This window comes from Phaeodactylum tricornutum, chromosome 2, assembly GCF_000150955.2.
Source record: "Phaeodactylum tricornutum CCAP 1055/1 chromosome 2, whole genome shotgun sequence".
In the NCBI taxonomy this organism is placed as follows: domain Eukaryota; phylum Bacillariophyta; class Bacillariophyceae; order Surirellales; family Neidiaceae; genus Phaeodactylum; species Phaeodactylum tricornutum.
The window spans coordinates 326,704-338,368 of record NC_011670.1 but is presented as its reverse complement, the minus strand read 5'-3'; the positions used below and the strand labels follow the sequence as shown (position 1 = coordinate 338,368).

At 46.3% G+C, this 11,665-nt stretch overlaps 5 protein-coding genes across 5 annotated transcripts; 3 read left to right on the top strand and 2 right to left on the bottom strand.

Annotated features, from left to right (window-relative positions):
• The first annotated feature begins 937 nt into the window (after window positions 1–937).
• Window positions 938–3,293, top strand: PHATRDRAFT_43395 (predicted protein). The gene is made up of 3 exons (XM_002177877.1): window positions 938–2,367; window positions 2,460–2,483; window positions 3,169–3,293. Exon 1 carries the CDS (start codon window positions 1,028–1,030, stop codon window positions 2,183–2,185), a length of 1,158 nt encoding a protein of 385 aa, XP_002177913.1. The 5' UTR covers window positions 938–1,027; the 3' UTR covers window positions 2,186–2,367; window positions 2,460–2,483; window positions 3,169–3,293.
• A 716-nt stretch (window positions 3,294–4,009) lies between these two features.
• Window positions 4,010–8,366, top strand: PHATRDRAFT_43394 (predicted protein). Its single transcript, XM_002177876.1, has 4 exons — window positions 4,010–5,610; window positions 5,779–6,524; window positions 6,600–7,203; window positions 7,272–8,366. Exons 1-4 carry the CDS (start codon window positions 4,029–4,031, stop codon window positions 7,553–7,555), a joined length of 3,216 nt encoding a protein of 1,071 aa, XP_002177912.1. The 5' UTR covers window positions 4,010–4,028; the 3' UTR covers window positions 7,556–8,366.
• Window positions 8,367–8,869: 503 nt separating this feature from the next.
• On the bottom strand, window positions 8,870–9,427 carry PHATRDRAFT_32597 (predicted protein; the record flags this gene model as incomplete). Its single annotated transcript, XM_002177565.1, has 1 exon — window positions 8,870–9,427. The coding sequence occupies one exon, from the start codon at window positions 9,425–9,427 to the stop codon at window positions 8,870–8,872; it is 558 nt and encodes a 185-aa protein (XP_002177601.1).
• A 679-nt stretch (window positions 9,428–10,106) lies between these two features.
• PHATRDRAFT_7718 (predicted protein) lies at window positions 10,107–10,508 on the top strand (the record flags this gene model as incomplete). The annotated part of the gene is made up of 1 exon (XM_002177875.1): window positions 10,107–10,508. A coding segment is annotated over one exon (402 nt), but the record flags the coding sequence as incomplete, so codon positions are not given.
• Window positions 10,509–10,710: 202 nt separating this feature from the next.
• Window positions 10,711–11,100, bottom strand: PHATRDRAFT_10148 (predicted protein; the record flags this gene model as incomplete). The annotated part of the gene is made up of 1 exon (XM_002177564.1): window positions 10,711–11,100. A coding segment is annotated over one exon (390 nt), but the record flags the coding sequence as incomplete, so codon positions are not given.
• Between the last annotated feature and the right edge of the window lie 565 nt (window positions 11,101–11,665).

Below are 11,665 nucleotides of genomic sequence, written 5' to 3'. Positions count from 1 at the left end.
GCAAATTTGACTTCATGGACGATTTTTAGTGTGTTCCAAGAAGACAACATACGTTTGCTCACAGTCAGTGTGCAAAGATGAAGGAACACCTCACTCCAGAGAACCGTGGCTTTGTTATGCCACCAAGGGAAAGTTGTGCTATGCAAACCATATGACTACCTGGCACGGAGCCTAAAAAACAGTATAGTAGATTTTATGTATGCATGTGCTACTTTTAATGGTCAAAATGTGATTCTTGATCACAATGGTCAAATACATTTTTGTGTAGAATTTTGTACCATCGCAACAGATTTATTTTTGTTGTTGCTTTTTTCCTTGTCCTATATATAGGACAAAAAGATTTCCTATATAGGACAACGGCCGTTATACCAGACACTATTCCATTTAAAAATCAACAAACTGTCAAATAAACTGGTATGGATGGTATAACAGTCTAAACAAAAATGCTTATAAAGCATTGATTGGTACTTAAGATTCGACCTATTTAGTGGATTTGACATAATCTGAGAGCCCATTTAGAGAATTTCCTTTAGATACAAGGCCATCATCGGAGATTTACCGGTAGGTCGTCCTGGTAGAAACGTCTCTACTGACGTATGCTACCCACGGTCTGTAAACGTGTATGTACAGTTAAAACCGATTCAGCATTTTAGATCGCCTCGTTTCTGAACCGTACAGCCCCAAGCATTATATTTATGCTTTTATATATATGGGGCAAGACTACTTAATTCTAAACGATGAGTTTTACAGCACATAAAGTAATTTTGCTTTGCATGACATTTAATTCACTACCAGCAGAATCGACTTTTGTATGTCGACGATTTCTACCATTTCTTCTTGTGCGAAGCAGAACGATAGCGGTACCGAGAGTACCCGTTCGCAGTCACACCCAGCAGCAGACGCCGCTTCGCTCTTCAGGACACTTTCCAATGTTGTGGCTGTACGGTCCATCAGAAAAGGCGACGACCACTAATTCTACCGTGAAACAAACGCCTACTCACATCGCATGACACCAGTAAATTAAGCAATGCAAACAAGTAGTCGCCTTCAACGCTTAGCGCATGACAATGATGTGACAAGCTTGCAGCAGGATGATGATCACCTGGACGAAACTCTCGCAATGCGTAAGCAAGCTACCAAACAGATACAAGAAGCCATGGAATTCGTCAAAGATAAGGAGGATTACGAAGAGGCTGTCCGTCTCGTCCCAGACATAGTCGAGGCCGAAACGCACGCGTGCTTGTTTATGCGCCGTGAAGACTTTAACGCTTGGGCCGCCGCTACTAGACTCGCGATTTACTGGAAGACGAGACGAGAAACGTTTGCGGAGCGGGCTTTTCGGGCCATGTTTGATTTATCTGGAGGTGGATGCTTAAATAAAGAAGACGTGAAGGATCTCAAGACAGGTCTTGTTGCACGCCTTCCTGCGGACGCCAGCGGCCGTTCCATTTACTGTATCGATCACGCTAGAATGGCTGGACCAGAGAGCGTGGTAAATGAAAAGAGAATACGCTTTTTGTTCTTTTGGATTTCCCTGGCGGGTCAGAATCGGAAGGCGCAAAAAAACGGAGTGGTCTTTTTGCGAATTATGGACCGTCCCGTAGTGGATAGGAGTGCCAACAATCGGGTTCTTCATTTTATGAGCAATGGAATGGCTGTGCGGATCGAAGGGTTCCATCTTATTTACATCCCACCGACAGCTAAAGCGCGAAGATATTCTGACAATCTGGTTACTTTACTGCTTCAGATCTTGAAGCAAGCCTTGGGTGATCGCGGAAATTTGCATATTGGGTACTCGGGCATTGAAGTTCTTCCACAGCTCTTACCGTATGGCTTGGAAGCGGAGGGGTTACCAGCTACACTGGGTGGCAGCTGGACCTACGACAAACTTGAAGCGTGGATCAAATACCACCAAATGGTATATCAAGCTCCCGGGAAGAAGCCAAAATCAAACAACCTTCCAACCATCAAAGGGCAAGCAGTCCTCAGATCGACGGGGACTAGAACTTCAACCAACATTTCGCAGTCATCTCCTTTTCCAGCAGTACAGTCCAACGACCGCATGGTACACAGAATTAGAACTTTTAAGTTCCGGGTTCAGCGCCGAAAAAGCGTCAAGCAAAAGATCGATTCAGTGGGCGCTCGATACCGCCGTGGAATAAAACTCAACCCCACCAAAACATAAGCAATTGTCTCTAATGCAACGACACCATGCAAGCGAGTCATTCAATTACCTTTCTTAGCGTACATGATGTTGACAAGTGATCGGAGAACCTTTCTTACAAGAACCAAAACCGATTCAGAGTCAAAACTAGCTTTTAGTGTGATTGACAGGGCATGGCTAAACATGAAAAAATGGACAGTATTGTAAGGATAGTTGTGTAGAGGGCCAATGGCCGTTTGTTATGTAAGGACAAAAATTCTCAGCGCTCTTCATTTTGTTGCTCTCACTTGGACAGTCCTAGCTCCACAGAGAATCCCCTCTGTTACGATATACACCAATGTACACCGTATGGACAGAAGCGCTGTTAGGAACAGAGCCTGGTAAACAAGAGAGGGCGTTATTACGAACGACCGGCGATACACCTAAGAGACTTAGGGACTGTAAAACTCTACTCGTTGGCGACGCTCCCCTCGGGTTAGGCAGCGGATACGAGGACCTATGCGTAAACTAGCAATGCGGATCAAAGAACTTATAAAACAATGATTGAAGAATTAGTGCTATAAACTAGTTCTCGTTGCTTCTCCGATTTGCCAACAAAACAACAAAACTGAGAAACAAACTCAACCGTACACAAATATCTTTCTTCGGTCATAGTATTCCTATACCATGACCCGCGCTCACATATACTTATAGTGACACCGAGAATACCTTCCATAACATGCATGCCGTGGAAAATGGAGCGCATCCATTTACATCCGTTAAGCAGGCAATAAGTATTATCTGTCCCACTCCGTTGCCACCGTCAGAACACGACACGTTCTGTCGCGTTCTCTCCAACGCTCGATACATCATTGTATCTAGGGACTCCATACAATAAGACCGAACTAACTCCCATACGACTCACTTCATTCTCAAGAACACTCCAACTGCCGTTCACCGTGTTGACATCCAACTGACGGACATCATTAGAAGACATGTCGCATGGTACTATACCGTGACACCCTCGACCACACATTACCCACACGGACAAGGGTGACAGCCGTGCCTTCTCCATCCGCTTCTAGTACCAAGGTTGGGCGATGTCGGGATATTTACAGAACATGCTGAGCGGAACCAACGGAACTTTTGCAGAATTCGATTCTTCAGCTAACGAAAGCGTTAGTCAGTATGAACGCATCCGAAGCTGGTTATTACAGAGATGCAGTAAAGCTGGCCCAAAAGTTGTACAAGCCAAGTCCAGTCCAGCTGTCTTTATCTGCTGTGACAGCTACAGCTCTAGGGCTATGGTTGAAGCCGTGCCTTTTACCCTTTGCTCAGCTTATCAGCGAAAGGTTGCTTAAAACCAAATTGTGTAGAAGCGCTAAAAAGGGAGACTGTTGCTCGACTACCACCGGACGAGAAAGGACGTTTTGTGAGAGGGCACGGATGCCTCTATTGTTGAAAAGCGTCGTCGTTGTATCTTCTTTTGGCTTACCATGACAGGGTAAGTGTGACATAGGTCAAAAGTTTTGTCTGCAGATGATAGTCTGTCACAGCAGCGACAATTGAGACGGATCGATTTCCATCGTCTTACGCATGCCAGGCGCCACACGACTAATGTAAGAAAGACAAAAATAACAGTAATGACCGCTGATATTTGTTTGTGAACGAAATCGCCACTACGTGTCTGTTGGTTCGTGTTTTGGGTATTTGAACTTTTCACAAGTCATACACGAACGCGCAAGCCCAGAAACTATGGAATCCGTTGTTTGTCCCGCTTTCCTCTGAACCGAGGGGAAACTCCTATCAGATTGCTTTTACACGACGAACAACAACATAACACTCTGTTTCTCATTCTGCGGTTTCCACAGCACTTCCCTCCGCAATGGTGGAGCACGTTGTCTCGGATTGGCCAGACGACTTGCATCGCGTCTTAAACGGCACCGTTGCCACTACTGTCACCACGAATGACGATGATCTGCTCACACAGAATGATTCCAGCATCGTCCGCGAAACCTTTCGAATATACGGAACCTTGTATATTTCTGCCTTTGTGCTGTACGCAATTTTGAGACGGTGCTATCCGTGGCTGTTCAATGTACGCGGCTGGGTTCCAGAGCTACGATGTGATCTAGCGCAAACGAAATATGGACTCATATCGTGGTTCTGGAAAGTCTTTCGCGTGAAAGACCAAGATATCTTTGAGCAATGTGGAATGGACGCCCTTTGTTTCATTCGAGCCATGCGCTTCGGTCGTAATCTAGGCCTTATGGGATCCTTCAATGCTCTGTGGCTGATACCGGTCTATATGACAGCAAAGGAGGCGCCCGAAACTGAGTATCTGAACGATTGGCTGACAGAAATTTCGGTCGCACATCTTCCGAACAGGTCATCACGCTACACTGGAACGCTGCTGGCCACCTACATTACATTTCTGTTCACAATGTACTTGATTCTACAAGAGATGCATTGGTACACGTACTGGAGGCATCGCTTTTTATCACAGAGGGAACCCCGAAACTACGCCGTATATGTGGCAGGAATTCCTGACGAGTGGCGCAGTAGTAAAGACCTGACCGCTTATTTTCATAACTGTACTTCAAAAGACTCCGTTTTGGAAGCACACGTTGCGATGGATCTACCGAGCTTGGAGGCAAAGCATTTACGACGAGGTGATGTCGTTCGAAAGCTTGAGCACGCCGTGGCTTTGGAGAGAAGGACGGGAACTACTGAAAAGCACCACACTATCAGCCTCAGCTCCGGTATCGAGAAGGTAAAAACTGTTGCAGCCTTAGAGGCGGAACTGGAGAGATTGAACCGCGAAATTCCGGTAGATATTCAGAGAATTAAAAGAAGCAGTGACCGAGATATTTCGCTGCCGTCTAGAGCAGCCGGAGTACGCGATTTGATTGGAAGTGGCAATGCGGACATCGATTGGTCCCCTATCGACGATCAAGCCACTGACCACGATCGACCTGCAGTTGTCACTTTTATTGAGATCGAGAATTCAGACCCGGACAAGCCTATAGCCATTATTGATGAAGACTACTGTCCTCGAAAACGGAATTTGACGATGGTGGATGAATACGCTGACTCAGATGTCGAAACTAGTGATGAATCTGAGACTGCAGACGATACTTCACCGAAGCATGATAACAAAAGTGTCTCGTCTACAGTCAATGGAAATTGTGTTGCGGCGTCGACATCAGAGGATGCTGAGTACGTCTTGCAAAGGTTCTCTCGCGAGGACGGTAAAATGTTTGAGGAACACCTTGGCATGCATCGTGCTTTGCATCGGCAAGATCAAATATCTGGTCTCTCTTCATCCGACATTGATATTGCAGATACTACGGACATTGATGAGGACATTATTCGTTCTGCGGTGGGAAGACTCGTTGTGGAACGAAGTCGGTGTTGCTCTGAAAATGAGAGTCAGGGGGACACCAGCTCATATGACGGATTTAAGCGTGAGTCTAGCAATGACAGTTCACAGTTTCAGTCGCGATCGAGTATTCGCTCTGGAGCAAAACAGCGTCCTTCTTCTCGAGGGCGGAGCCGCTCCGCTACAAGGAACGACTCCGAGCGAAGCGATAGGTCTCGATCAAACTCCAGGATTAGAAATTCAATCTCAGCAGGTGTAGAGGTCGTAAATACCGGGACTCGGGCCCTGGGTCAGTCACTTTCAGTCGCAGGAAACTCGATTACTTCAGGCTCACAAGCTGCTCGCCAATCGTTTGTGGCAAGCTCCAGAGCCGCAGGCGGAGCGATTAAAAAAGTTGCGAAAGATGTCAACGTTGACAGGGTCATTAAATCAGCGGCCGAAGGCGGAGCACAAAGTATCATCAAAGTAGGAACAACAATTGTCGCGTCTGCCAGTGCAGTTGTTCCTAGTCTCCGAATTAAAGGAGAGGGGTCTACGAGAAACGCCGGTTTTGTTGTCTTCAAGAATCTTTACACAGTACAAAGCGTTTTGCAAATGGTTCACGATGCGCGTCCTTATGTTATGGACTGCTTTGAAGCGCCTGAACCCGGGGACATCTTTTGGAGAAACGTTGGTCTCGTTGCAAAGGCACGCCGTGTAGGAAATCTTTTGAGCGTCAGTGCAACGGTTGTTACGTGCATCTTTTGGTCTATTCCGATGACAGTAATCGCATCTTTAACAGAAGTGAACTCCCTGAAAGAAGAGCTTCCCAAGCTGGGTCGTTTCATTGACAGACACCCTAAAGCTGAGACTGTCATAGTGCAGCTTGCACCCCTCATCCTCTTGATATTCAATGAAACTATTTTGCCCAGTGTCCTCAAATATTTCGCTCGCTGGGAAGGACATATTTCGGCAACCATGCTGGAGGCATCATTATTTGTTAAGCTTGGCTTTTTCATGGTGAGAAATATAGACAGTCCGCAACATGACGATTGCAACGATGTGCTAACAATTGCGGTATTTGTCGTTATATAGATTATTCAAACTTTCTTTGTCTCGGCAATCTCTGGAGGAATTACATCGGAACTATCAAATATACTGTCAAATCCAGAGATGATTATCGATTTGCTCGCGAATTCGCTCCCTGCCCAGTCGACATACTTTGTTCAAATTATTCTTGCGTCAACATTTCTGCTTCAATCTCTTGAACTTCTACGGGTCTATCCGCTCGGAGTTGCATTGCTACGCCGCTTTTTTGGACCGCAGCTCACGGCTAATGAGCGTCGCCGAACCTGGTGGTGGCTCAATTCTCTCGAAGACCCACCGGACTTTTGGCATGCAGAGACTTTCGCACAAATCATTCTTTACTTTATGGTGTTTTTTGTGTACGCTGTGATAGCTCCGTTTACGTCCTTTGTGGTGCTCCTGTGTTTCACAATTTTGGAAAGTGGATACCGGTATCAGCTTATTCATAACTACCCAAGGGCATTTGACACGGGTGGGAAATTGTGGTACTACTTTATCCAATTCATCCTGGCAAGCATGGTTATCGCTCAGCTTACTCTGATTGGTCTGATGGCTCTCAAACAGAGCACATATGCCAGTCCAGTTCTTATTCCTCTGCTAGTTGTCACCTGCTGTAAGTCGTGTCTCTTGTGATGCTTCTTTGAGCAGCCGCTTTTCCTAACCAAGCTTTACTCTTGACAGTATTCATAATCTACATTAATTCGCGGCATTCAGTGGTCGCACGTCATTTACCAACAAGAAACTGTATTGAAGCAGACCAGCATTACGTATTGGTATCTGAAGATGATGAGGAAATTGGTGTCCACCTCAGCGATTTTACATTTGTGTACGGTAAATATCTTCAGCCGGCTCTTCAAAACGAGCAGGTCTGTCCGGACTATGAAGACGATGAGTACGGTGACGCCCCGAACAGTTTGGATGGCCAACAATTGGACGACGATGACTTGTCTATTCTCGGGCAGTAGCAAATACTTCTGTTTACAGTTAGACGCTCTCCTTTTTACGCGCCATCGAATCTGTCTATAGAAATTGGTTCACCAACACATTTTGGGCTCATTTGCTATCGGTAAACACACCATTGTCTCCAGTACCATGACCACGATACTATAATCAGATGTACGCAATTTATTGTTCTAAGCGCGAGGAGTACGGAAAGGATTTATACGAGCAAAGATACTTTGGCCCCGGAAATAATGCATAAAGGCAGCCCCTGCGTGAAGAGGGACGAGATATTTTCCGTAGGTGCCCAACGTTTTGTGGATGTTGTAAGTCTGTTTTGCGATTTGCCCGTTGCGCTTTTTCTCGAGATCGTCGGCTGGAGTAGCACCCTCGAACGTTTTGTAAAAGAAAGGCAACCCCTTACCACCATAGTAGCCCATAGCGATACCGCTTGCCGGCATGATTGTCATGAATGCATAGAGGCCGTAGTGCGTGACCTTGCTAGCCGCGTTTTCCCAGGTCGCGTTGCCGATCATGTTTCTGACGTTATAGTCGGAACGAGAAAGCAGCCGATAGGCGAATCGAGGCGCCACAACCATACCAGTCAATAAACCGAGCGATTTGTGACGCCACATCCATTTGCCTTTATCTTCCTTAGCGGCATCTTGAGCCTTCAGCACGGATCCAACAGAACCGATCAGAGGAATCGCAACCATCCAATGAAAAGCCGAAGCCGTCAACGAATACGCACCCGCGGGAACAACACTCATAACAAAGGCGATTGAAACAGTATTCAGTTGAATAGGGTCGACCGCAATTTCATATAAGATAGGGGACTAGACTGTCTTTCACTGTGTGAAATCAAGACAGCGCTGAAAGAACTTTGCGAAGAAAATCTCGGGAGAATTACCAGCATGGCTCTCTAGCTAGCTCTCTAGAGACATGATTCACATTAATAAAAGAATATGTCTGAGTACGACATTGAGTTGACTTACGAATATTATTATGCTTCTGTCGCCCCCCTCAGCCGTCATCTTTCTATTTCTCACAGTAATGCAAGTCATAGGAACATGGCAAACAGTCGATCACAATAGTGCGCGTACTCCTCTGCATATAGCCTGTAAGGGATGTATGGAATTGGGTACACCCCGAAGTCGTTTGAAAGGTCATGCATTTCGTATTGGTTTCCTGCCTATGTTGCCTCGGCTTATCTCATGTGCGCTATTGTAAGTATATCAGCGTATCTAATGTAGCTGTAGTAACCACAATTATGTTTTGTCACAAACTGTCGCCTACAGTTATACATTTCCAGCCAGGCCATTTTCAGCTTCTGCAGAACTTTAGCTAAATCCTGGCATATTCTTCTTAATCTTCTCAAGGGCGCTCTTCGAACCATTTCCGGTCCAGTCAAAACCAGGTCCAGAACCCAATATGCTAGCAGACTGTTCTTTCTTGTAGCCGCCCTTGGCATACTCCTTGTCCTCCTTGGACCACTTGAGCTTCTTAGCACCCTTGACGTCAGAGTTGTCCCAGCTCCCACCACGGACCATGTAAGGAACATCCTCTCTCTTCATAAGTCCTTTCTTCATTTTTTCTTTGTAATTAAGTGGTGCAAAGCTGTGGCCCGTTTTGCCTTGGTCGAACGCTTCTTGCCAAGCTTGCATTGATCGTGACTTGAATCCTGTCGGTCCAAGACGACCAAGGTCTTTTCCCTTATTTTTCTTCGCATCACTCACTTTTATTTTCCGATATTGTTCCTCGGTCAAGCCATCAGGTACGTACCCGGCGTTCACTGTTACAGACGACAGAGGGTTCCGTGTACGAGCCGGAGCAATGAAGGCCGACGCGTTCAACACTGTCACAAATGCCAGCAGAGCGAGAAATAATTTGTGCGCCATGATACTATACGATGGTGTTTTGTTTGTTCTGCTATTGCAAGTCGGTTAGATTATTTTTGTGATGTAAGCCTGAAAAATATATCCAAACGCCGATGGGTTCGGAATGGAGATGAGATTTCACCGACAAAGGCTATTCTCGTTCTGGTTCCGGTTCACGATTTATTGGGTACGCGAAAGATTTGGAGTCGTCAGTCAAATGAGAAAATACTAGCTGTAATAGTGTTGCTTCTGTAATTGTCACGCGCTCCCTTCTGGTAAATAGGAAATATTATTCCAGTCAGCACTGGGTTCATGTCATCAACTTTGTCTTCACAATGTGTTTCGGTGCTAGCGCCCTCTTTTGCAAAATAAAGCAACCACAACGATGCGCGTGTACGTTGGGATATTCAACCTTGTAATTAGTACTGCGGTAGCGTTCGTCCCAAACCATTTGTATCATCCTTATCCTCCGAAATTATTCGGTGCAACTTTACGTGTTTGTGGTCCGCTAATTCGGCGGTCGATTGCGCTACAAAAGTCGTCAGAAAATGGAGAGAGCATTGCGGACCACAATCGACGCATTGTATGGAAACAGACAGCTGTACGCGCCGTATCATTGACACTTCTGGGTGCCGCTCTCGTATCAATCACCCGACCGGTATGGGCCGCAGGGGATCGCAAGTCGCGCTCAGAAGGCTACGCCGTACAAAAAACGGAAAACGAATGGAAGACACAACTCAGTTCGATGCAATATTATGTGTTGCGCCAAGGAGGTACAGAGGCCCCTGGGTTCAGCGTCTTGCAAGGTGAAAAACGCCCAGGCGTTTTCGAATGCGTTGCTTGTGGAACTCCGTTGTTTGACTCCCAGTTCAAGTTCAACAGTGGGACCGGTTGGCCTTCATTTGCCAGAGGTATGCCAGGAATTGAAGTTGAGCAACTGAATCCCGTGCAAGCTAGCTTAGGCGGTGCTGAACTACGATGCGGAACTTGCGGTGGTCATCTCGGAGACGTTTTTCAAGATGGATTTTTGTTCATTGGGACTGAAGCTCAGAAATCGGGCCAACGTTACTGTATTGATGGTGCTGCTTTGCTATTCCGACCTATTGGTGATGAAGAAAGCCCTGTCCGAGGAGACCTTCCGGCCAAGACCAAGAAACGTCCTTCATGGCTCGATCCACCGGAGATAACGCCGAAGGAGTAAGAGCTAGACTAAAATTAGTTTGATGCTTCAACTACTCCCAACACTAAGGTATTCAATTGACCTTGTGTTGCAATGCTATGAGTAAGTTGAAGATTTAATTCAATCAGTCCACAACTAGCTCGTCTACGCTCCAGTCTTCATGAGATCCATCCGGTAAGTAACGTCGGATGATAATTGGGATTTTACGTTCCCGCAGTTCCTTCTCGGCAATTCGTAAGGGATCCGTTTCCCCATCCAGATCCACCATAACGGGTGCGTTCATGCTTATTTGCAAAGCTCTTGTTCCCAGCACTCGGGCTCGCTCGTATTTTGTAAGATAGCGCGTCGTGATCCGTTCTGAACGCGCAGTGCCACCTCCGTCCGGACCAATTCCGACAATCGTCGTTTCTCCACCATCGTCCCTATCTCCCGATATATCCAGTCCATCTTCGTCTTCTTCACGAATCTGTTGTGTGCCGTCTTCCATGGGATCTTCATCGCCGTCGTTAGTATCAAAAACACCCCCGGAATTGTCGTAACCGTCACCGCTGCCGATCGGATCTTCGTCGTCGCTCATCGTATACTTGAGTGACGCCGATCAAGAAGACTGTTTCTATGGTATTGTACAGCGTTTGTGGCAATGACTAGCTGTCTTATTGCTAATGGACTCGATTGTGATCGACACTAATGTCGTGTTTGACTTACGGAGACGTTGTATGCGCCAATACCATCGTCGTTACACAGGCTGAGTACGATACACACCGGGCTTTATTTTTCAGTGGTGGATGAATTTCTTGGTACAGTGTGGGTGGACTTTCCATTTTAACTGGAATATGGAATCTAAGGATAAACATAGTCATCGTCGCTTTAATTAACTGGAAATGTGAAGCCAGGACACATTTTCATTGGTTTGCGCCAACGACTTGAAAATAGCAGGAAAAAGACTCATGCATACGCCGGAATGAAGGACTAGCTATCAGACAGCGCTCGACTTAACGATGTCGACTGAGAAGCCGTCTGCACTCCGGGAGCCTTTCATGGTTATCGAGGACACGCCGGTTTTCTTTGAAGAAGATTGG